At 46.1% G+C, this 24,402-nt stretch overlaps 6 protein-coding genes across 7 annotated transcripts in view; 1 reads left to right on the top strand and 5 right to left on the bottom strand.

Annotated features, from left to right (window-relative positions):
- Positions 1-2,142: 2,142 nt before the first annotated feature.
- LOC127744484 (ribosomal protein S3, mitochondrial-like) lies at positions 2,143-5,141 on the bottom strand. Its single transcript, XM_052256615.1, has one exon. The coding sequence runs from the start codon at positions 2,911-2,913 to the stop codon at positions 2,143-2,145; it is 771 nt and encodes a 256-aa protein (XP_052112575.1). The 5' UTR covers positions 2,914-5,141.
- Positions 5,142-5,148: 7 nt separating this feature from the next.
- Positions 5,149-6,998, bottom strand: LOC107472263 (NADH-ubiquinone oxidoreductase chain 1-like). The gene has a single exon (XM_016091797.3). It carries the CDS (start codon positions 6,473-6,475, stop codon positions 6,089-6,091), a length of 387 nt encoding a protein of 128 aa, XP_015947283.1. The 5' UTR covers positions 6,476-6,998; the 3' UTR covers positions 5,149-6,088.
- Positions 6,999-7,006: 8 nt separating this feature from the next.
- LOC127744479 (acetyl-coenzyme A carboxylase carboxyl transferase subunit beta, chloroplastic) lies at positions 7,007-7,878 on the top strand. Its single transcript, XM_052256608.1, has one exon. The coding sequence runs from the start codon at positions 7,014-7,016 to the stop codon at positions 7,746-7,748; it is 735 nt and encodes a 244-aa protein (XP_052112568.1). The 5' UTR covers positions 7,007-7,013; the 3' UTR covers positions 7,749-7,878.
- A 5,121-nt stretch (positions 7,879-12,999) lies between these two features.
- Positions 13,000-17,062, bottom strand: LOC127744481 (ribosomal protein S3, mitochondrial-like). Its single transcript, XM_052256610.1, has 2 exons — positions 13,607-17,062; positions 13,000-13,521 (listed from the first exon to the last, which is right to left on the bottom strand). The coding sequence occupies exons 1-2, from the start codon at positions 15,240-15,242 to the stop codon at positions 13,130-13,132; spliced, it is 2,028 nt and encodes a 675-aa protein (XP_052112570.1). The 5' UTR covers positions 15,243-17,062; the 3' UTR covers positions 13,000-13,129.
- A 1,192-nt stretch (positions 17,063-18,254) lies between these two features.
- Positions 18,255-18,641, bottom strand: LOC107472261 (NADH-ubiquinone oxidoreductase chain 1-like). The gene has a single exon (XM_052256614.1). The coding sequence runs from the start codon at positions 18,639-18,641 to the stop codon at positions 18,255-18,257; it is 387 nt and encodes a 128-aa protein (XP_052112574.1).
- Positions 18,642-19,731: 1,090 nt separating this feature from the next.
- Positions 19,732-24,402, bottom strand: part of LOC127744478 (cytochrome c oxidase subunit 1) — a 29,427-nt gene continuing 24,756 nt past the window's right edge. For both annotated transcript variants that reach the window (XR_008005465.1, XM_052256606.1), the window contains exon 2: positions 19,732-20,230. The gene's annotated coding sequence lies outside the window, so the exon portion shown is untranslated. The remainder of the gene's footprint in view (positions 20,231-24,402) is intronic.

Raw genomic sequence — 24,402 nt, 5'->3', positions numbered from 1 at the left:
GGCATTCCTACGTGCTCCTCTTTGCCCCCTACTTAAGAATCCAAAGGTCACCTTTGGCTGTTGTCTTGACGCTTTGGTTACGAAAGTCGTCGGGGTCTAGGTTTGTGGATGGATTTAGTCAGCGAAAGTCCCTCAAACTCAATCAATATCAACAACATGTCGTGACCGGTTAGGCTTGGTTGATTTTGTCAGAAAAGAAAGTAGGTTTCGGGGGTGGGTTCATTGATTAGTACACCTCCGGTGCTGATAAGGTCGGGACCGTGGTCGTCCGTCTCCGGTTTGCCGGCCGATAAGATCTCTGAGATTGACCAGCCAGCTGGGTTGGTTTGGCTATTCCTTTCTATTGAAAAGAAGGAGTCAGCTGTCTGCGCGAGTCATCTTCTTCTAGGCTCCGCTGGACGACACGGCATTCTCGTTTAAATAGAGGCCGGCCGCACTTGTGATGGTTCCCAAAGATCCAATATATATATATTTCTATATTAGATATTGAATATAAAAATATATTGACTTACTTTTTTAGTACTCTTTGTTACACTTGCTTTTTTTAAGGTTTAAAAAGGAAAAAATAAATATTTCTAAATTTTAAGTTATTAAAATATTATTTTATTTTAATTTAAAAGTGGTTAAAGTATTTTGAGTTGAACAAATCATTTTAAATTGCATTTGCATTTTAGCATAGAAAGAATAACTTAAAAAATTGATATACATTTTTGAAAATTTAACTATACAAAATCTTTCTCGTTTACAAAAGTTTAAAACCAAACTAAAGTCACGTCTAGATTTCTCTTTAGTTTGTAGCAGATGATAAGAGTAGTCGGCATAATTAAGCATTTTTTAGTAAATAGTGTAACTAATTTTATATTGTCTTATTAATGAGAGAGTTTTTATTTTTTTTCAAAAAGACATTCAATTTATTTTATTCATCAGGGAAAAAAATAAATATTGTCCAAAGTGAAGGACATAAGCGGACAAAAGGTGAGATAAAATAATTAAGTAAACTAAGAAAAAATGGAAAAGTATAACAAACACGGAGCTAGCGTTGAGGACGCAGCAAACGAGCAAGGATTTCTTGGTGTTATTTGGCAGCGTTGGTGGCAATCACTTCCGGTGGAGTAGCTCGTTGTTCAAACACTCTTTAATTTCGGTCCTTCCAGATACTCCATATCAGAATCGCTATGAGAAGAAGCCTACTGCCTCCATTTGGTTGGCATTCTAGAAGACTCACTATTGAACTCCACCAATCAAAGAAGTTGATTATCCTAAATCCAGGTACATATGCATCCATTTCTGCCTTTTGCCATATCAATTTCGCATTTTCACACTGGAACAGACAATGGTTTATTATTTCGTTTTCTTCCTGGCATAATGGGCATGTAGGAGGCGTGTTGGGAAACCTATGGTGGATGAGTTGCAAGACTGGAATTTTTTCATGGAGACATTTTCAGATAAAAATTGTGATCTTCTGAGGTGTGAGCAGTTTCTATAAATTGGACCAAATTCCTCTTTGTTGTATATACTCAGAACACAGCTCAATTAGTTCATGGTAGAACAGGTAAGAAATTCGAGGGGGTAGAATCCTGGAGCAAACTACTCATTGTTGTCTTGCCCCAACCCAAGGCCGTTAAGGTTGGTGAGGAGCATTGTTTTTAGGGGGGGAAGCGTGGTTGACAAGCCACTTCGAGGAAGCGACTGGAGTGCTTTCATCAAATGATGCATATCATATGGGCTGAGCCATTCCCATCCAAAGTGGTGGCCCGATTCGGCATGGCCTGGTCGGGAAGAGATTTACATAGAGACTTTTGCTACTCGGGAATCTCTTTCTATGTTAGCTAGCGGGGGCGGGCTTTCCTATGATAGTCCCGCTGCGGCCTCTGTTGGTGGGAATATAGGCCGTCACGTCTCATCTTGACTTGGCTATACTTGTATGTAGCCAGCCATGTTAGCTTCACATGAGAGCCCTTTTTTGAAAGGCTAAAAAAAGGCACTCATCAGTCAGCCCCTCCCCTTTCCTATTCAGCTTTGCCGCCTATTAAGAGAATAGGTCCCGTTCAGCCCGCCTTTATTCATCTATACCAGCTGCCACGCACGACCCAATAGGAACGATTTAAGCGCCCCTCTCTAGATAAGAAGCAGAACGCGCCATCACCTACAGCCCTTTCCTCTGCCGGGGACTTCCACGAAATGAAAACGGGCGGCATCGTCGTATGCTCGACATTGGTTGCCCTGGGTTAAATCCCGGAGCACTCCTATGGCCGATCTGTCACCCAACCCACTAAAAAACAAATAGGCCGTTTTTCTGAAGGAGTCGTCATTTTCTATCAGGAACGCTATGTCATTTACAACCCCGGCGTATTTCGGATGCTTGAAGGCCCCGCTGACCCGAAGTGATTTAGAAAGATTCTTCTTTATCGATGGTGATCGGTCATGGTATCCATAGCGTTGCTTCTTTTTCGGCCAAATCCTAATTTCGTTTTGCTTCCCCCCTATCGCTAGGGCGTCGAGCCTGATCGGCTCGACTCTTTTCCCTGCCCTCCGGCCTCTCACTTCGTTTCGTTCTTCTTCTGTATTGTAGCTGGAATGAAGACACCCGATCGGCCCGACTTTCCCAAATGCCCACCACCGGTCCTTCACCTTTCCGGGTCTGGATTTTTCGCGTCGTTTCAGTCGTCGTGGTCGACGGGGAAGAAAGAAATGAATGAATGTTCTTTTGGGAAAATGTATAAGAATACACCTACCGAGACGGAAGCCAAAGGTGAGTCTCGCAGGTGGACGTATCGAACCGAAATAAGATCTCAGATTTACATCTTTATACACTAATTTACCATAATAATAAATAGAGTCAATGGTGACTCCCTCCAACCTAAGGGACTGGGGAATAGCCGCTTCTTTCTTGCTTGATAGAGGGGCTTCCATTCACCAACGCAGACAACAAGTGCTCTCCGAACCGTGCTGGATAGTCACCCATCACACGGCTCTCAAACCCAACCTGTGGTGAATCCCGGGAGACAAGGTCAAAGCGCTTGATCCTTTGCCCCATACTTTGAGATGCTTCTCCCCGCCGATCAAGCAGCGACGCTGCTCGTGATAGGCTTTGCTTTAAGCCGCTATCGTTCGGTTCGAATAAATAAGTCAAGTCCCCTCCGGTCGGTTCGCTCAGGTGGTCTTCCCTTATCTTCTCTAACGTTCAGAGTAGTTCTGGTTTAAAAAAGGAGCACCGGCCGAGCGCCCTGAATGAATAAGAAATGGACAGCAAAGGGAATCAATGATTCTTATTCAACCGAGTTGAAGTTAGCAACATGTCGATTACACACCGGAGGTTGGTAAGAACTGAGGGACAATGCCCCCCTAACCTAAGTGGGCCTACCAGCGAAACAACTGGTACTGGGTCGGGGGTGGGGGGTTGGTTTCGTGCAAGGCCTTCGCAGCAGGAAGAGGCAGTTGTCATTTGAAAGGAAAGGCCCTTTGTATAGGGTTCCAAACCTGCGCACCCTGATTCCAAATTTCTATGTTATTAGTAAAGCCTAAACTTATTGAAAACTAAAGCGCTAACGCTATAATAATTATAAAAATAGCAACCTTTCGCCTTATAAAACAAAACAAGTTTACTTACTAAAAAAAAAAGAAAGCGGCAACAAGCACCTTCTTTCTCACTTTCTCAAAGTCGCTTCTTGCTTTAGAAAGATTGCAGCGTTAGCGCTTCTTGACTAATAACATCATAGAAAGAGTCAAGGCTCCTCTCCTTTTCTACGAATCTACAACTCTCTTTACTGAGCGAGACTCCATCCGTATCCCTACTAGTGGTTTTGGTTTTATTGAACATTTTCCATTTTATCATTTGTTTGACAGCCTAAACTAGGCTCCATTTTAGATAGGTTTTCGGTCTTAATAAAAAAAAGGTCAGGGGCGCGTCGGAACGGTCGGTGGCTGCTTAGTCTCATCCGAGAGTCTAATCTCTTTGTACTTCTTTTTTATTTGAAAATAAAAAAGAAGGGGGTCGATTTAGGCTCCTTCCCTTCCACTGCATAGCTGCGCTAGCAGGTACTATGAGCCCTCTGTCCCACGCATCTAACCAGCTCGCGTGGTTCACCGGTTCCACCGAAAACTCTCATTTGTTGAAGCGGAGCATAGTGCGCTTTAGGCGCCGAGCGAGAAACGTCTCTTTCTTCTTTCGTTTCGGTTTATTCACTGATCTGAAACTTAGCACTAGTTTTCTTATTGATTCCAGGGGCGGCGGCTTTCTTGAATGAAGTCTATCCGAACCGAATTAGCACTTCTCAGATCAGGCTAGGCCTCTCCAGCTCCGCTGGGCGCGGGGCCCTGGATGCGCTAGTGATCGGCACATAGGGGGTGGTAGCCCGGCTTTCTCGGCCTGGTATCCTGCACCTCGCGTTCATGATATCCACATTCAACTGCGCCCCGGAGACACGGTCGAAGCACGCCCGCCCAGTGTGCTTCTTTCACGACATGCTCTGGTCCCGGGTGTCTTCAAGTGGTCTTCTAGCGTTAGAAGAAGTCGTGTCCGTCCCGGACATCTGCCTTGTACTTTGAAAGGCCTCCCAACCCAAGCTTTTTTATTCAACATATATATAGGACAAACTGAAGGAAAAGACTGACCCATTCGGTGACTTTCGTGGTCGCCCTCACTGAACCGACTTGAATCTGAACTACGATTCAGATCGAGTCTTACCGAAATCGGATTTCCTTTTCGTGCCATATGCGCTTAGACTTTCTTTATTCCCCTTTTTTCTTCCCGGTTTAATATTTGTTCTCGAAAGTCTTCGTTTCCGTGTAGAAGCAAACTCTTCAAATTGTTGACCAACCTTTCCTTCCATGATAGAGGCAAGAACACTCTCAGGCCAGGCCTTACTCTAACCAACCTCACACCACTCCATCTTTTACACCGATGTATCGTACTCTCTCGACCAGGTCATCATAAGAAAATACTGCGGAATCTTTCCGAAGTGAGAGAAGGAGGGAAGGCGCGCTACAACTAACATAACAGCCAGCTGAAAAACGCTAGCTAGCTAGGCTAGCGCGCAATGGCTTTCTCTGAGAGGGGCTCGCTTCTTCAAGCCCCGCCCAACCTATACAAGGTGCTGCTCGCTTTCTCTCAGCCACCGGTGGCTTATGTAGTGGTCGGCATTGCTGATAAGGTCGGGACCGTGGTCGTCCGTCTCCGGTTTGCCGGCCGATAAGATCTCTGAGATTGACCAGCCAGCTGGGTTGGTTTGGCTATTCCTTTCTATTGAAAAGAAGGAGTCAGCTGTCTGCGCGAGTCATCTTCTTCTAGGCTCCGCTGGACGACACGGCATTCTCGTTTAAATAGAGGCCGGCCGCACTTGTGATGGTTCCCAAAGATCCAATATATATATATATGACCACTTAGGTCTACGTTGCCACGATATTGTTCTATGGAAGCGGGCGGGCTGTTAGAAGTTCGGCCCGGTTTTTTTTGTAGGGGAGGGATTGACCTTTTTAACGCATATTCAGTCGTACCGGCATGGCCCCACTGATTTGTTTTCGATCGGAGCATCAAGCAGCGCAACCCGGTTCTACTTGACTAAGCCCCGTGCTCGTCCAAGGAGGGAGTTTGCTTTACCCAACCCCCTTTTTGATAACAAGGCAGAAACCCCCGACATTAGTTTCGAATGAAGAATAAAGAGTGCCCTGCCCCAGCAAGCACCTACTCCTATCAAAATGAAAAGCGTGACTTTACTAAACAAGCAAGAAAGGCTCTTTACTAATAACATAGAATCCCGCTTGTTGCTTTCTCCGCATGCTTGAGCGCATTAATAGAATACATATATATATAAAAAAAAAGGCTTTACTTGAGTTTTCAATAAGGTAGGTTTCTTACTTAGTGCTTGTGCTAAGGAGCGCTAACGAGCAAGAAAGGGCCCCTTACTCTAAGATAGGCTAAGGTTTGAAGACGCTCGACCAACAACGTAAAGGAAGGGGTGATGTTAGAGTAAGGAGTTTAGGCTTTCGCGCAGCTCAATCCCTTGCTTTGTTCTATAGTAAGGGACCTTTTCAATAAGGCTCGCGTAGGGGCGCTCACGTTTTTTGGCTTACCTAAAATCTTCGATTTTTAAGTTGGTAAAGACCCATCCCTTGTTTCAGTCAGAATGAGTCCCCGGGACCCCGGGACATTGGCTTCCGCCAACAGTGGACTATTAAGGATCGCATCCCGCGCATATTCTACATTATAGCCAGCAACTGATTCAGCTTCCGCTTCTGGGAGATCAAACGGAGCTCGATTTGTTTCTGCTAGACGAGAAATGAAGAACATAACCAATACAGGGAACAAGGGAATACCGGACCATATCTGCTTTTGCGCCATGACAATCTCACTCGAATTACGGGGACCTACACATATTAGTACAGTAGACCGGGGTACCCGGCCAGAACCACACGTGCAAGTTTCCCTGCATGTGGCTCGTCCGCGCTTTCCGAGGCGCAGCCTGTGACTCAGCATGGGTTCCAGGGAAGGGGGCGTCACACTTTCGTGTTTAGAGCATTGTCCGAGTGAATAGGCAGCGCCTACCAAGCAAAGCTTTCTTGAGGAGGCTGGGCTGGTTCCCTTTCGGCGCCCGCATTTTCTTTCTATTTTGGGGCAAGGCAAGCCCCGGGAAAGTATAGGTTGGCTCCCAGCTCCATCTCGGCCGGCATCCAGCTCTCGAGGGGGTGGAGTCCTGGAGCGAACTACTCATTGCTGTCTTGCCCCAACCCAAGGCCGTTAAGGTTGGTGAGGAGCATTGTTTTTAGGGGGGGAAGCGTGGTTGACAAGCCACTTCGAGGAAGCGACTGGAGTGCTTTCATCAAATGATGCATATCATATGGGCTGAGCCATTCCCATCCAAAGTGGTGGCCCGATTCGGCCTGGCCTGGTCGGGAAGAGATTCACATAGAGACTTTTGCTATCCGGGAATCTCTTTCTATGTTAGCTAGCGGGGGCGGGCTTTCCTATGATAGTCCCGCTGCGGCCTCTGTTGGTGGGAATATATAAATCAAAAATGAATATTTGTGAACACTGTGGATATCATTTGAAAATGAGCAGTTCAGATAGAATCGAACTTTCGATTGATCCAGGTACTTGGAATCCTATGGATGAAGACATGGTCTCTATGGATCCCATTGAATTTCATTCGGAAGAGGAATCCGAATCCTATAAGAATCGTATGGACTCTTATCAAAGAAAGACAGGATTAACTGAGGCTGTTCAAACAGGCACAGGTCAACTAAACGGGATTCCTGTAGCAATTGGGATCATGGATTTTCAGTTTATGGGGGGTAGTATGGGATCTGTAGTAGGCGAGAAAATAACCCGTTTGGTCGAACATGCTGGCAATCAACTTTTACCTCTTATTCTAGTATGTGCGTCCGGAGGAGCACGTATGCAAGAAGGAAGTCTGAGCTTGATGCAAATGGCTAAAATATCTTCTGCTTTATATGAGTATCAAAAAAATAAAAGGTTATTCTATGTATCCATCCTTACATCTCCTACTACTGGTGGGGTGACCGCCAGTTTCGGCATGTTGGGCGATATCATTATTGCCGAACCCGATGCTTACATTGCATTTGCGGGTAAAAGAGTAATTGAACAAACGTTGAATACGACAATACCCGAAGGTTCACAAGTAGCTGAATATTTATTCCAAAAGGGCTTATTTGATTCAATCGTACCGCGTAATCCTTTAAAAGGGGTTTTAAGTGAGTTATTTCAGCTCCATGCTTTCTTCCCTTTGTGAAAAATTTAGCAGAACTTAAAAGATTTTTTTTCTTTTTCCAAATAAAAAAATTTAAAAGTGTATTATCATACCTATGTTCCTTGCGGAAATAGAAGGCGAAATCAATCCATTTTTTTAGTTCTACGTTTTACATTCATTCTTTCTATTTTTTTATTATTTTAATAATATATTATTATATATAGAATTAGATTCTATTTTATACTCCTCAATATACTTTTTTCTACTCATCCTATTCCTATTTACTGAATATATCATACTTACATGCATCATTAACCAAGGTTTTTTGTTAATATAGGAGGATTTGACGACTTTCCTGCTACTCCTAGTAGGAGAAGGACAAAGAACAGAGGAAAGAGACATAGGATAGACGAAAGATGGAGAGAAAGAGTATAATCCATTTTTAACCCCTCGCAACAAGTTCAGTTTGAAACCGAATTCCTTCCTTACTGCAGTAGCCGTAGTAGTAGCAGTAGGAATAGTCGCCAAATAGACGGAATTAGTCTTAGTGCCGTAGTTGGATTACCTTCCTCACCTTCCCTTTGTCCCTTAACTGCTGACAGCAAGCATTCCTGGAGCAAGTAATCTGCCAAAGAATAGAAAAGAGAGGTTGATCGCTGTCTTTATGAGTTCGTGATGAGACGGAGATCTCAATCAAGGGCTCTGAAAGCAACTCTTGAACCCCAGGAGAGGGAACTCAATAGGTAGAGGCTATAGAACCGTTAGGCTAGGCCAATTCTACTTCATTTGTTTGCTTCGGTTTACCTTCTTTCAGTGGTAGCTTTTGTGTCTAGCTCGTTCTCTTATTCCCAGCTCGAAAGAAAAATGCTTTAATCTAAGATCCCCCTGAGCCTGCTAACTCAACTCTTCTTTCTTAGCAATGATCTGTTATCAATGAATTTCTTCCTTACCGGAATTCGGAGATAGGACTTAGCCGGGTATTTGACTTCAGCTTAGCTGCTTAGCGAATGCTATATTTAGCCCTTTCCGGCCCGGGTCCGGGTATAGGTAGTAAGTATTGAGACATGTAATTACGTTCGGATCGGGCTACATGCTTGTTGACCAAATTTTGTGAAGATCCTCTGTTAGCTACGATAAGCCACTATAGGATCGTAGAAAGTGTGTTCTCAGTTATTCAAGGAGCGAAAGGGCTCAGCAACACCGACGTGGGCATTCGGTAAAACTAAACCATTTCAAGCGCTCCCATATGCACACCGCATCTTAGGGCTATTTCAATGTAGTATAGTTCTAAAAAAGTGGTTCATTCGCCCCGGATTCCACCCTACTATGGCATAGTCAAACTCTTTGTTCTCATAACAGAGAACCGGCCCTTAGCCTTAGTTGGAAGCTAAACCAAAGCTAAGCTTGTAGGCTCGTAGAGAAAGCTATTGTGCAGGTATACCCACAATCCATGTTCCTGAACAGTCTCGTTCGAACATCTTAGGGTTCACTTCAAGCCGTGGCTTGCTTTCTCGGTATCGTAAGTCTAAACTCTTTATTTAAGCCAGATAACTAATAGATAGAGATATAGCTCAGTAAACACTGGAATCACTATCGCCTTCGGCTTAAACACGGCTACGCTTCGCTCTATCGCTAGTGAAAGAAGATAGCAATTTCTGGTCACTTTCAGTCTTTACTTAGTTAGTCGGGACTTGCTTCTTAGCGTGTAGTGGATCCACCAGGCTAGCTTTCCTGTAGTAGAGCGCGGGGAGAGTGACCATCAGGGCCTTGAATAGTTTATGAGGATCTTGAATTATACAGTGCCCTAAGATCCCAATCCTCAAGCGAATGGCTTTTACTCAACCTCAATTCATTCAGTTAGGGCCCCTTGGTGTATTAAACCACCAAATAATGGTAGCTGGGTTTGTAGGAAACTTTTTCAGGTGAGAGAGTTGGCTATAAGATATATTATACTAAAAGTTGGCAATGAAACCAATACATCTCATCTCTCTGGTATGACTCTTGGCTGCCTATGGGTTCTATAGTGGAAAGTTATGTATGGTGAGCAGATCATGGGGGAGTCTTTTGTTCCCCAAAATAAATGTAAAAGTTGCAGACATACTTTTTTTTTAATTCCGGATGGTCCCTCCCTACAGCTGCAAATCAAGATCCGCAAGAAATTGGGGAGTGTATCAGAGCCATAAGGCCCTTGAACAGTGAGCAATAAGATAGAGTTATATGGATGCCTGATCACTCAGTTTTCCATAAAAAACGCCTGGAGGTTAATCAGAGCTACTATGCCTTGGTTGAATTAAAACCGGAGATCTTTTTAAGAAGGAACTCAGTCGTGGACTGATTCCGACCCTTTACCAGAAGAAAACGGAGGAGCGGTATGGTTTCTATTAGAAAGGCTATTTCTTGAGTATCCAGAATAGTCTGTAGCGAAAAGCCTTCCTCATAGGCAAGGCAGGAGCTAGAAGCAACTCGCCAGACTCGAACTGGCACGGCTCGCATCAAGCCTATTCTTCCCTCAATAGAGTTTCTTTTGTTACGAAGTTCGAAAGCCTAAGCCTTTTGACATCTGCGGGCCCGCCGGCTAAACGAAAAGAGTCCTCTTTCCGGACTCCCCCTAGACCTCTGTCTGGCCTAGGGGACATCTCTAAGCTCTAGAGCTCCTGTCTCCTCACTAAAAGCGTAACCGGCACCAATCTCCCTTTCATCTTGGGGGCGACTCTATACCTTCCCGGCGCATCGTTACGTGCCCTCATTAACCTTCTGTAAGGCAAGATTCCTAATGGTGGGGGAGCCCTCTAAACCCACTTTCCCCCTCCCCCCCGCTTAGCGGGGGGCCTCGCAGTCGCCTTTGGCTCGAGCTACTTTTGCTTTCCGGTAACAGATAGCTTGCTGCCCAAGTCTACCTCCCAAAAGCGAGCCATATCGTAAAAAAACCAATCACCTCTAACACTTACAAAGACCTCTGAAGCGATCTTCTTATAGTAAGTAAGTTTAGATTAAGCCAACCTGCTAATCCCTAGATCTAGAGCTAGAGAAAGAAAAAGCAAGGCAACTTCCGTGACGAGTCAATTCGGATTGGATTGGAGTCTAGATCTTGGTGGGAAGTCCAATATCCAGTCATTTTGAGATGTAGGAAATGTCGCGCCATAAACTGAAAGGATATAATAAAAGGTGTATCCTATAATAGCCAAAGCAATCCATGATGTGACAAAGTGGATAGAGCTTTGAAGAAAGATAACACTGATGCTATACTATACATTGATCTTACCGCAACGCCCCTCCTTGCTTGCCTAAGAGTTCTTGCTTCAAGTTCACTTGCCTTGCTTCTTTCTTCCTTGGATGCTGTTGCATCATTAGATAGGACTTTCTTTGATCGTTCGCGCACAAGAAAAGAAGTCCGTAAGGTTGAAAAGGGATTTGTTTTTAACTCTAGCTCTGACTCAACGTTGGGATTCCTCCTTTTCAACAAGTTCTTTCAGAATCTGTTGATATGAGATTCAACCGATAGCGGATTAATAAAGTGCAGTCGATGTGACACAATACAACGACAAGCGAATCTGCTCTAATCTCACGGGTAGGTACTTAACAGGAGAGAGGGATCCGCGCTAGCCTATTTCGCGTTGGGAAACTCTACCGAAGTGTATGTGTTAAGGATATAGTCATTTCACCGATACGGATAACCGACTTGAGGAGGAAGACCCCTTTCATTTTTGAAGTACCTAGGGGTACTAATACTAAACAAAGGCAAGTTGGGAAGGATGTTTTTCCATTACCAAAGAGCCACAAAGGCGGATTAATAGCCGTCGGAATCCAACAAAGCAGTGTAGGATTAGGATAAATAGCTCCTAAATCCACTAACCCAGGAAGAATGCCATCAACTCCCTCCATCCAACAGCCGGTAAGCAAGGAATATTCCCAGTCAAACTGCTATTACCTGCTCGTCTATCCTCCAGGACAATAAGTATTTTCCCATCAACAGCCAATACAAAAAATTTCCATGATAGCCGAGGCTGCTAACAACCGAAAGAGGGACTGATAGGAGTTTGTTGCCGAAACCGTCTCGCTACCACAGGTTTCCCTTACCTACCGGAATGAAATACAGGAATTAGAACCAGAAACTGCCGGGATGAACAGATGGAGGTATTCACCCAATAGTAGCTACCCCACCACTGGGTATTGTTCCCCTACAACGCAGTGGTTAAGTTCTTTCTTTCCCCGATCTACTAGCTACACAGGGATTCACCAAATAAGAGCTACACTGCTTCGTTGCCCTTATTGAATAGCCCTTGGTGCCTTAGGAATTTCGTATAGTATAAATCATCCGCATATCCTCGATACTCAATTTACTTTTACATCTCTCGTGCCACACAAACGGAATTTACTTAACTCGGTCAAAGAGAAATACAATTCGAAATGAGCGCACCATGAAAACGTTCTAATCCAACTCTGTCTGCTCTAAAGCATCCAGGCCATAAGCCAAGCATTGAATTCTTACCCCTTGGCTAATCCAACTCTAAACCTAAACTTCGGATTCAATCCAGCCCCAAGCTGGGGCTACCCTTTTTTTTACCTACCGGATCCAACGATTCGAGGTCTGCCCGCCCTAATGACCGAATGCGGCGGTCCCTCCCAATCGGTCATTAGGGCGGCACCCCGGTTTTCTGAGTGCCACCCGTAAACTGTTAAAAACAGAAAGTATCATGGTACGTCGTCCACGGGGTTTGGGAAGTGCCTTTGCTCCCTTTCCCAATCGTGGACGCGGTGACCTAATTCCAGATCGAGTCTGAAATCTCGACCTTTAAGGCTAGAATTCCATTTCATTTGTTCGAGAATTCTTAAGATTTGCTGCAGTTTGAGCGGAGAAGCCGTTTCCAGTCTAAGATCGTCAAAAAGCTTCTGGAGCATGTCCTTCCTTGGTTTCCTACCTTTTATTATAAAGAAAACTTTTTCAATGCGGTTTTTCAACCACATCGGATCAGGGGCTTCCGGCACCCCCATGGGGGGATTGGGAGCCTGTTGTGATGTGTGATGGGCCCACCACATTCTCCCCTGCTCCGGCAGCGTTCGCCGAATCCACTCGCTGCCTTACCGAGGAAGGCCCTATTTCTTCCCTGGGATCACTGTCTCGTGCCTCCGGGTTTCTTGAAGCGGGCTCGGCTTCGCTATTTTCCGTACCCTCACCTGATGGTGACCGGTTAAGGTATTTTAGCCAACTCTCCGAGCCACTGTTCCCTGAATTTGTCCCAGTTGCCATCCAAGGAACCACAGAGGCTCCTTCGGTAATAAGGAACAATAATCCTAAACAAATAAGGAAGGAAAAACACCCGGGGAGGCCCAACTGACATAATGCAAAGGAGAGGGCCCGACCCCCCACCCTTCGCCTAATTCTTTTGAATCCCGGCCCGGTTTTTCCCCACTAACCAATTACGTTACGACCACTTAACAAACTTGGTTGACGAACATGGTTTATGCGCCGCTAATGTAGCGGCTTGTCGAGCATTTGCAAAATTCACACCATCCATTTCAAATAGGACTTGTCCCGTGGACACACGAGCAATCCAACCCGTAGGATTTCCCTTTCCTCTTCCCATTCTGACTTCTGTAGGTTTCCCGGTAATAGGGATATCCGCGAAAACTCTTACCCATATCTTACCATTTTTTCGGAATTGTCCGCTCATAGCACGATGGAAGTGTCCGATTATAGCCCGACGCGCTGCTTCAATGGCTCGATATGAAAGACGACCAGCTCTACAACTTTGAGTGCCATATCTTCCAAAACCTAGTTTTGTTCCGTCTGGTTCGCAACCCCTACTACATCTGCCTTTACGATATTTACTAAATTTCGTACGTTTCGGATATAGCACGTCCCTTTTTTTTTTTACTATATGAAATCCACACTTTGACACCTGAGATTCCGTAACGAGTAGATACTTCCGCGGAAGCATAATCGATTTTCTGGTTAAATACATTACGAGATGTTTTTCCATACTTTCCGCATTCAGTTCTAGCTATTTCTGCGCCTTCAGATCGACCTGAACAACATATACGGATCCCCTCTACCCCTTTTTTCATTACTAATGGAATATCCTTTACTATTCTACTAAAAATGGAACGAAATGATCTTGTTTTCTTTCTCAGTTGAAAAGAGATGTCTTGAGCAATCAAAGAAGCACTTTGATAAACAGATTTGATCTTGACCGACTCAATTAAGGTATTAGTGTTTGTTCTATTAGACAACAAAGATCGCATTTTTATAACTTCGTTCAAATAATAGTTGTACCCGTACGGAATTCTTCTGTTTCTCGGTATGATCTCTATCATCATCTCTATTCCCTTTATCCATTCTCCTATCCTACCTAGGTCTATGAATTTCTCTATCAATTCCATTACCTTATCCTTACCCATGAGGTTCCAACATTTGATCCTTAATTTGCCTAGGAGTTTTTCCCGGGCATCCTCCAAAATAATGGGATTATACATCCCAACTCTATCCCTTGGAAATAAAAAGGTAGCACCGAAGAAAGGAAAAAGCGAGATGGTGGTTTTTGTTGTTCCCGCGAAGCGAAGATCATTCGCCAAGCGAATGAAGTGGGTCAACCTCTTTTTGGCTTCGGCCAAACACTTTTTCTCGCTGGTCGAGCTTTCTACAAAAAAAGCGATGCGAGAACGTATTCTCTTATCTAAGCTTCTTCCCTGCGCATTCGCTCCCCCCATCGTAGATGGTTCAGCCACGCCCGGTGTCACGAAATGATTGAGAACTACGACGGGGTCGAAATGAATTTTGTTCTTTCTATTCAATAAGTATTGCATTACCGAATAATTCAAGGAGGGGCGCACTGCAGGGAGGGTCCTTTTAAATAGATGACCCGCCGGGCCGTCGGAGCGGGACTTCTTGGGGAAAAAGAACTTAAAAAACTTCGTTTTTCTGAAGGAGTCGTCATTTTCTATCAGGAACGCTATGTCATTTACAACCCCGGCGTATTTCGGATGCTTGAAGGCCCCGCTGACCCGAAGTGATTTAGAAAGATTCTTCTTTATCGATGGTGATCGGTCATGGTATCCATAGCGTTGCTTCTTTTTCGGCCAAATCCTAATTTCGTTTTGCTTCCCCCCTATCGCTAGGGCGTCGAGCCTGATCGGCTCGACTCTTTTCCCTGCCCTCCGGCCTCTCACTTCGTTTCGTTCTTCTTCTGTATTGTAGCTGGAATGAAGACACCCGATCGGCCCGACTTTCCCAAATGCCCACCACCGGTCCTTCACCTTTCCGGGTCTGGATTTTTCGCGTCGTTTCAGTCGTCGTGGTCGACGGGGAAGAAAGAAATGAATGAATGTTCTTTTGGGAAAATGTATAAGAATACACCTACCGAGACGGAAGCCAAAGGTGAGTCTCGCAGGTGGACGTATCGAACCGAAATAAGATCTCAGATTTACATCTTTATACACTAATTTACCATAATAATAAATAGAGTCAATGGTGACTCCCTCCAACCTAAGGGACTGGGGAATAGCCGCTTCTTTCTTGCTTGATAGAGGGGCTTCCATTCACCAACGCAGACAACAAGTGCTCTCCGAACCGTGCTGGATAGTCACCCATCACACGGCTCTCAAACCCAACCTGTGGTGAATCCCGGGAGACAAGGTCAAAGCGCTTGATCCTTTGCCCCATACTTTGAGATGCTTCTCCCCGCCGATCAAGCAGCGACGCTGCTCGTGATAGGCTTTGCTTTAAGCCGCTATCGTTCGGTTCGAATAAATAAGTCAAGTCCCCTCCGGTCGGTTCGCTCAGGTGGTCTTCCCTTATCTTCTCTAACGTTCAGAGTAGTTCTGGTTTAAAAAAGGAGCACCGGCCGAGCGCCCTGAATGAATAAGAAATGGACAGCAAAGGGAATCAATGATTCTTATTCAACCGAGTTGAAGTTAGCAACATGTCGATTACACACCGGAGGTTGGTAAGAACTGAGGGACAATGCCCCCCTAACCTAAGTGGGCCTACCAGCGAAACAACTGGTACTGGGTCGGGGGTGGGGGGTTGGTTTCGTGCAAGGCCTTCGCAGCAGGAAGAGGCAGTTGTCATTTGAAAGGAAAGGCCCTTTGTATAGGGTTCCAAACCTGCGCACCCTGATTCCAAATTTCTATGTTATTAGTAAAGCCTAAACTTATTGAAAACTAAAGCGCTAACGCTATAATAATTATAAAAATAGCAACCTTTCGCCTTATAAAACAAAACAAGTTTACTTACTAAAAAAAAAAGAAAGCGGCAACAAGCACCTTCTTTCTCACTTTCTCAAAGTCGCTTCTTGCTTTAGAAAGATTGCAGCGTTAGCGCTTCTTGACTAATAACATCATAGAAAGAGTCAAGGCTCCTCTCCTTTTCTACGAATCTACAACTCTCTTTACTGAGCGAGACTCCATCCGTATCCCTACTAGTGGTTTTGGTTTTATTGAACATTTTCCATTTTATCATTTGTTTGACAGCCTAAACTAGGCTCCATTTTAGATAGGTTTTCGGTCTTAATAAAAAAAAGGTCAGGGGCGCGTCGGAACGGTCGGTGGCTGCTTAGTCTCATCCGAGAGTCTAATCTCTTTGTACTTCTTTTTTATTTGAAAATAAAAAAGAAGGGGGTCGATTTAGGCTCCTTCCCTTCCACTGCATAGCTGCGCTAGCAGGTACTATGAGCCCTCTGTCCCACGCATCTAACCAGCTCGCGTGGTTCACCGGTTCCACCGAAAACTCTCATTTGTTGAAGCGGAGCATAGTGCGCTTTAGGCGCCGAGCGAGAAACGTCTCTTTCTTCTTTCGTTTCGGTTTATTCACTGATCTGAAACTTAGCACTAGTTTTCTTATTGATTCCAGGGGCGGCGGCTTTCTTGAATGAAGTCTATCCGAACCGAATTAGCACTTCTCAGATCAGGCTAGGCCTCTCCAGCTCCGCTGGGCGCGGGGCCCTGGATGCGCTAGTGATCGGCACATAGGGGGTGGTAGCCCGGCTTTCTCGGCCTGGTATCCTGCACCTCGCGTTCATGATATCCACATTCAACTGCGCCCCGGAGACACGGTCGAAGCACGCCCGCCCAGTGTGCTTCTTTCACGACATGCTCTGGTCCCGGGTGTCTTCAAGTGGTCTTCTAGCGTTAGAAGAAGTCGTGTCCGTCCCGGACATCTGCCTTGTACTTTGAAAGGCCTCCCAACCCAAGCTTTTTTATTCAACATATATATAGGACAAACTGAAGGAAAAGACTGACCCATTCGGTGACTTTCGTGGTCGCCCTCACTGAACCGACTTGAATCTGAACTACGATTCAGATCGAGTCTTACCGAAATCGGATTTCCTTTTCGTGCCATATGCGCTTAGACTTTCTTTATTCCCGGCATTCCTACGTGCTCCTCTTTGCCCCCTACTTAAGAATCCAAAGGTCACCTTTGGCTGTTGTCTTGACGCTTTGGTTACGAAAGTCGTCGGGGTCTAGGTTTGTGGATGGATTTAGTCAGCGAAAGTCCCTCAAACTCAATCAATATCAACAACATGTCGTGACCGGTTAGGCTTGGTTGATTTTGTCAGAAAAGAAAGTAGGTTTCGGGGGTGGGTTCATTGATTAGTACACCTCCGGTGCTGATAAGGTCGGGACCGTGGTCGTCCGTCTCCGGTTTGCCGGCCGATAAGATCTCTGAGATTGACCAGCCAGCTGGGTTGGTTTGGCTATTCCTTTCTATTGAAAAGAAGGAGTCAGCTGTCTGCGCGAGTCATCTTCTTCTAGGCTCCGCTGGACGACACGGCATTCTCGTTTAAATAGAGGCCGGCCGCACTTGTGATGGTTCCCAAAGATCCAATATATATATATATGACCACTTAGGTCTACGTTGCCACGATATTGTTCTATGGAAGCGGGCGGGCTGTTAGAAGTTCGGCCCGGTTTTTTTTGTAGGGGAGGGATTGACCTTTTTAACGCATATTCAGTCGTACCGGCATGGCCCCACTGATTTGTTTTCGATCGGAGCATCAAGCAGCGCAACCCGGTTCTACTTGACTAAGCCCCGTGCTCGTCCAAGGAGGGAGTTTGCTTTACCCAACCCCCTTTTTGATAACAAGGCAGAAACCCCCGACATTAGTTTCGAATGAAGAATAAAGAGTGCCCTGCCCCAGCAAGCACCTACTCCTATCAAAATGAAAAGCGTGACTTTACTAAACAAGCAAGAAAGGCTCTTTACTAATAACATAGAATCCCGCTTGTTGCTTTCTCCGCATGCTTGAGCGCATTAATAGAATACATATATATATAAAAAAAAAGGCTTTACTTGAGTTTTCAATAAGGTAGGTTTCTTACTTAGTGCTTGTGCTAAGGAGCGCTAACGAGCAAGAAAGGGCCCCTTACTCTAAGATAGGCTAAGGTTTGAAGACGCTCGACCAACAACGTAAAGGAAGGGGTGATGTTAGAGTAAGGAGTTTAGGCTTTCGCGCAGCTCAATCCCTTGCTTTGTTCTATAGTAAGGGACCTTTTCAATAAGGCTCGCGTAGGGGCGCTCACGTTTTTTGGCTTACCTAAAATCTTCGATTTTTAAGTTGGTAAAGACCCATCCCTTGTTTCAGTCAGAATGAGTCCCCGGGACCCCGGGACATTGGCTTCCGCCAACAGTGGACTATTAAGGATCGCATCCCGCGCATATTCTACATTATAGCCAGCAACTGATTCAGCTTCCGCTTCTGGGAGATCAAACGGAGCTCGATTTGTTTCTGCTAGACGAGAAATGAAGAACATAACCAATACAGGGAACAAGGGAATACCGGACCATATCTGCTTTTGCGCCATGACAATCTCACTCGAATTACGGGGACCTACACATATTAGTACAGTAGACCGGGGTACCCGGCCAGAACCACACGTGCAAGTTTCCCTGCATGTGGCTCGTCCGCGCTTTCCGAGGCGCAGCCTGTGACTCAGCATGGGTTCCAGGGAAGGGGGCGTCACACTTTCGTGTTTAGAGCATTGTCCGAGTGAATAGGCAGCGCCTACCAAGCAAAGCTTTCTTGAGGAGGCTGGGCTGGTTCCCTTTCGGCGCCCGCATTTTCTTTCTATTTTGGGGCAAGGCAAGCCCCGGGAAAGTATAGGTTGGCTCCCAGCTCCATCTCGGCCGGCATCCAGCTCTCGAGGGGGTGGAGTCCTGGAGCGAACTACTCATTGCTGTCTTGCCCCAACCCAAGGCCGTTAAGGTTGGTGAGGAGCATTGTTTTTAGGGGGGGAAGCGTGGTTGACAAGCCACTTCGAGGAAGCGACTGGAGTGCTTTCATCAAATGATGCATATCATATGGGCTGAGCCATTCCCATCCAAAGTGGTGGCCCGATTCGGCCTGGCCTGGTCGGGAAGAGATTCACATAGAGACTTTTGCTATCCGGGAATCTCTTTCTATGTTAGCTAGCGGGGGCGGGCTTTCCTATGATAGTCCCGCTGCGGCCTCTGTTGGTGGGAATATAGGCCGTCACGTCTCATCTTGACTTGGCTATACTTGTATGTAGCCAGCCATGTTAGCTTCACATGAGAGCCCTTTTTTGAAAGGCTAAAAAAAGGCACTCATCAGTCAGCCCCTCCCCTTTCCTATTCAGCTTTGCCGCCTATTAAGAGAATAGGTCCCGTTCAGCCCGCCTTTATTCATCTATACCAGCTGCCACGCACGACCCAATAGGAACGATTTAAGCGCCCCTCTCTAGATAAGAAGCAGAACGCGCCATCACCTACAGCCCTTTCCTCTGCCGGGGACTTCCACGAAATGAAAACGGGCGGCATCGTCGTATGCTCGACATTGGTTGCCCTGGGTTAAATCCCGGAGCACTCCTATGGCCGATCTGTCACCCAACCCACTAAAAAACAAATAGGCTTGACCCCGTCCCGTTTGGAGAATGACCCTTATGGCATGGCTTAGTCAGTTATTCTCGCAGTTCAGATAAGATTCGGACCGCCACTTCTCTGAAAGCATGGTTCTTGCCTTCCTCTTTCCTCCCCCCTTGGAGCTCGTCCATTCGTTGGGTGATCCCTTGCTCTCACGTTCGAGTGTTTGCTCGTCGTTTAGGCCGGTGAGTGAGAATTCTGCTCATTGCAGTCACCTCCGGGGTTCTTCGCACCTGGATAGTACCAGGACCCTTGTGCCCCGGCCCTTGATCAGATAAATCCGCCCGTCCTATGACCAAAAACGAAAAATGAGCCTTGCGACGAGACGCGGACATTCCCCATGCTGCGGTTCCCTCCGGTCCGTTCCCGGGTTGGGTTAGGGGAACATCCGAGCGATTGCCTTCGCGGATCCAAACGCGCTCACAAGGCGCACAATAAGAATAAGACCAATAGAGACTTCATAAGAGACCATTTGAGCTGCAGATCGTAATGCTCCTAGAAAGGCATATTTCGAATATAGAGGAGTTAAAGTTCCCAACAATCAACGAATGGATCATAACCTTCTTTGAACCGTACGAGCGCGTCCTCTGTCACCCCCCCACCGCGCTTACGGCTCTATACCCCAACCCAACTTGCTCTGGCCCCTTACCTTACCTTAAGCCTCCCTTTCTATTCCTCGGTAAGCGGACCGTGGGAGCATGAGGGGGGGGCGGTATCCGCTTTTGACTGATAGAAAGCATCTATCTTTTGTCCCTCCTGACCGAACCCGAAAAGAATCACTTTATGCCACTTTGTACACTTTAGTGTAGGCACCTTCTTGAAACGTGCCAAGCTGTGGAAGAGAGGTGCCAGGGGAATCAATGCTCTCAGCTGAAACAGGGCTTGAAGCCTTCGAAAAACCTTTCTGCTCTTTTCTTCCTATCGAGTGGCGTCAACCGGACTTCAAAATGGAATAGCTGATCGAGCTCTTTGGTACGCGGCTTTTAAATTGAGCTGTTCTTGCTACTCCCATAAACTAAATAAATTGGGTGGGTAGGATAAGGACTATTATCATACAGCTCTTTTTCTTGCTCTTCCGGTGCCCTTTTATTATATCTTGGCTCGTTGCGCCTGTTTGACCAATGAGAGTCCAGACTGGAGCTCATCTGATTCATTCTTCCGTTTACTCATTCGTCAGTATCGTCAAAAGCAGCTGAACTCAATCCCGATGGCTACCATTACAGTGTCGATTGGCATTCCGCTTCTAAAAAGTTTAGATATACAAAAGATGTGACCATGATTCTATCTTGGTGAGAGTGGCGTGACTTGAAGCTGCACGGAGACCATTTCCTTTTCTTGCTCTCGTGCTGGATGTCATCTCGGCATATCGGTCGGTTTAAGATGAATCCGGGGGAGGGAGAAATCCTCCATTGGCCGTTGACCTTTGATTCTCTTCTCTGAACTTAACTTAGGCTAAGATTGAGTTGAATCCGCCTCTCTTCCGTATTCCTCAGCTCGAGTTTCTGTTGCTCTTGAAGCCCTTTCTTTCCGGCTTCCTTGAGTCAGCTCGGTAGCTAGTCTAGTAAAATAGCCTTTCTTCTCTTCCCTTAACTTAATAGGGGTTGCTCCTTCTTCTCGTCCACTCGGGAATGAAGCCTTACCCTTCGCTACTAACCTGTTAAATGGAGTTGAGCTGGCTACAAAATCCATTGCTTCAGTGATGGTTGCTTCCTCAAATCAAAGATGGGTGGCAGGGTCTTGAGAAAGAGTCCACTGCTGTCCAGTCATAGTCAGTAGGAGCTGCTCCGGCTCAGCTCGATCCAATTTCAAAATGGCACTCCGGCCTTGTAGTACCTCGCTATCCTCTGTTGGTAAGTAGCCATTCTGAACTGAGCTTGCTTTCTTAACTCTAAAATTAGGTCGAAGTTGGTCCTCAACTCTTCTTCGTTGGAACCCAAATTTGGAAAAGTTCTGTTAGGTTCTTAGTAGCAGTCGGCGACCTTTTCTTCTTTTACTTCACATAGCTTTTCGTCTCCTTGATAGCTGGAAGTTCTCCAAAAGTATGAAAAGCTGGAGGACTTTGTACCAGCCATTCCAGTGTGGTTGAATTTTGTTCAACAGCCCAAGGAATGTTCGCCTTTGTTATGTTATTTCCACTGCTTGAAGTGATTGTTACGACCACGAAGAAACGACGAATCCCAACTACGGATATATAAGAGCCAAAACTACTAAGGGCATTCCATCCAGCGTAAGCATCTGGATAATCTGGAATGCGACGTGGCATACCCGAAAGCCCTAAGAAATGCATGGGAAAGAGGGTCAGATTCACCCCGAAAAAAGTGATCCAAAAATGGATTTGACCTAAAGTTTCAGGGTATGTCCGACCAAAGATTTTACCCACCCAATAGTGAAATCCTGCAAATAAAGCAAAAACGGCTCCCATAGAAAGTACATAATGGAAATGTGCTACCACATAATAAGTATCATGTAGAGCAATGTCTAGCCCAGAATTAGCCGGGACTAGGCATTCCTACGTGCTCCTCTTTGCCCCCTACTTAAGAATCCAAAGGTCACCTTTGGCTGTTGTCTTGACGCTTTGGTTACGAAAGTCGTCGGGGTCTAGGTTTGTGGATGGATTTAGTCAGCGAAAGTCCCTCAAACTCAATCAATATCAACAACATGTCGTGACCGGTTAGGCTTGGTTGATTTTGTCAGAAAAGAAAGTAGGTTTCGGGGGTGGGTTCATTGATTAGTACACCTCCGGTGCTGATAAGGTCGGGACCGTGGTCGTCCGTCTCCGGTTTGCCGGCCGATAAGATCTCTGAGATTGACCAGCCAGCTGGGTTGGTTTGGCTATTCCTTTCTATTGAAAAGAAGGAGTCAGCTGTCTGCGCGAGTCATCTTCTTCTAGGCTCCGCTGGACGACACGGCATTCTCGTTTAAATAGAGGCCGGCCGCACTTGTGATGGTTCCCAAAGATCCAATATATATATATATGACCACTTAGGTCTACGTTGCCACGATATTGTTCTATGGAAGCGGGCGGGCTGTTAGAAGTTCGGCCCGGTTTTTTTTGTAGGGGAGGGATTGACCTTTTTAACGCATATTCAGTCGTACCGGCATGGCCCCACTGATTTGTTTTCGATCGGAGCATCAAGCAGCGCAACCCGGTTCTACTTGACTAAGCCCCGTGCTCGTCCAAGGAGGGAGTTTGCTTTACCCAACCCCCTTTTTGATAACAAGGCAGAAACCCCCGACATTAGTTTCGAATGAAGAATAAAGAGTGCCCTGCCCCAGCAAGCACCTACTCCTATCAAAATGAAAAGCGTGACTTTACTAAACAAGCAAGAAAGGCTCTTTACTAATAACATAGAATCCCGCTTGTTGCTTTCTCCGCATGCTTGAGCGCATTAATAGAATACATATATATATAAAAAAAAAGGCTTTACTTGAGTTTTCAATAAGGTAGGTTTCTTACTTAGTGCTTGTGCTAAGGAGCGCTAACGAGCAAGAAAGGGCCCCTTACTCTAAGATAGGCTAAGGTTTGAAGACGCTCGACCAACAACGTAAAGGAAGGGGTGATGTTAGAGTAAGGAGTTTAGGCTTTCGCGCAGCTCAATCCCTTGCTTTGTTCTATAGTAAGGGACCTTTTCAATAAGGCTCGCGTAGGGGCGCTCACGTTTTTTGGCTTACCTAAAATCTTCGATTTTTAAGTTGGTAAAGACCCATCCCTTGTTTCAGTCAGAATGAGTCCCCGGGACCCCGGGACATTGGCTTCCGCCAACAGTGGACTATTAAGGATCGCATCCCGCGCATATTCTACATTATAGCCAGCAACTGATTCAGCTTCCGCTTCTGGGAGATCAAACGGAGCTCGATTTGTTTCTGCTAGACGAGAAATGAAGAACATAACCAATACAGGGAACAAGGGAATACCGGACCATATCTGCTTTTGCGCCATGACAATCTCACTCGAATTACGGGGACCTACACATATTAGTACAGTAGACCGGGGTACCCGGCCAGAACCACACGTGCAAGTTTCCCTGCATGTGGCTCGTCCGCGCTTTCCGAGGCGCAGCCTGTGACTCAGCATGGGTTCCAGGGAAGGGGGCGTCACACTTTCGTGTTTAGAGCATTGTCCGAGTGAATAGGCAGCGCCTACCAAGCAAAGCTTTCTTGAGGAGGCTGGGCTGGTTCCCTTTCGGCGCCCGCATTTTCTTTCTATTTTGGGGCAAGGCAAGCCCCGGGAAAGTATAGGTTGGCTCCCAGCTCCATCTCGGCCGGCATCCAGCTCTCGAGGGGGTGGAGTCCTGGAGCGAACTACTCATTGCTGTCTTGCCCCAACCCAAGGCCGTTAAGGTTGGTGAGGAGCATTGTTTTTAGGGGGGGAAGCGTGGTTGACAAGCCACTTCGAGGAAGCGACTGGAGTGCTTTCATCAAATGATGCATATCATATGGGCTGAGCCATTCCCATCCAAAGTGGTGGCCCGATTCGGCCTGGCCTGGTCGGGAAGAGATTCACATAGAGACTTTTGCTATCCGGGAATCTCTTTCTATGTTAGCTAGCGGGGGCGGGCTTTCCTATGATAGTCCCGCTGCGGCCTCTGTTGGTGGGAATATAGGCCGTCACGTCTCATCTTGACTTGGCTATACTTGTATGTAGCCAGCCATGTTAGCTTCACATGAGAGCCCTTTTTTGAAAGGCTAAAAAAAGGCACTCATCAGTCAGCCCCTCCCCTTTCCTATTCAGCTTTGCCGCCTATTAAGAGAATAGGTCCCGTTCAGCCCGCCTTTATTCATCTATACCAGCTGCCACGCACGACCCAATAGGAACGATTT

Source organism: Arachis duranensis, unplaced genomic scaffold (assembly GCF_000817695.3).
Source record: "Arachis duranensis cultivar V14167 unplaced genomic scaffold, aradu.V14167.gnm2.J7QH unplaced_Scaffold_36105, whole genome shotgun sequence".
Taxonomy (NCBI): Eukaryota; Viridiplantae; Streptophyta; class Magnoliopsida; order Fabales; family Fabaceae; genus Arachis; species Arachis duranensis.
Note: the sequence above shows the minus strand (reverse complement) of the source record. Positions and strands in the feature narration are given on the sequence as shown.

Bases quoted from the DNA above. Each gene is read 5' to 3' on its own strand.
- LOC107472263 (XM_016091797.3), bottom strand. From the start codon at position 6,475: ATGCTGAGTCACAGGCTGCGCCTCGGAAAGCGCGGACGAGCCACATGC.
- LOC127744479 (XM_052256608.1), top strand. From the start codon at position 7,014: ATGAATATTTGTGAACACTGTGGATATCATTTGAAAATGAGCAGTTCA.
- LOC127744481 (XM_052256610.1), bottom strand. From the start codon at position 15,242: ATGGAAGCCCCTCTATCAAGCAAGAAAGAAGCGGCTATTCCCCAGTCC. The intron at 13,522-13,606 runs GTGTCAAAGTGT...AATATCGTAAAG, and splicing joins TACTCGTTACGGAATCTCAG to GCAGATGTAGTAGGGGTTGC.
- LOC107472261 (XM_052256614.1), bottom strand. From the start codon at position 18,641: ATGCTGAGTCACAGGCTGCGCCTCGGAAAGCGCGGACGAGCCACATGC.
- LOC127744484 (XM_052256615.1), bottom strand. From the start codon at position 2,913: ATGGAAGCCCCTCTATCAAGCAAGAAAGAAGCGGCTATTCCCCAGTCC.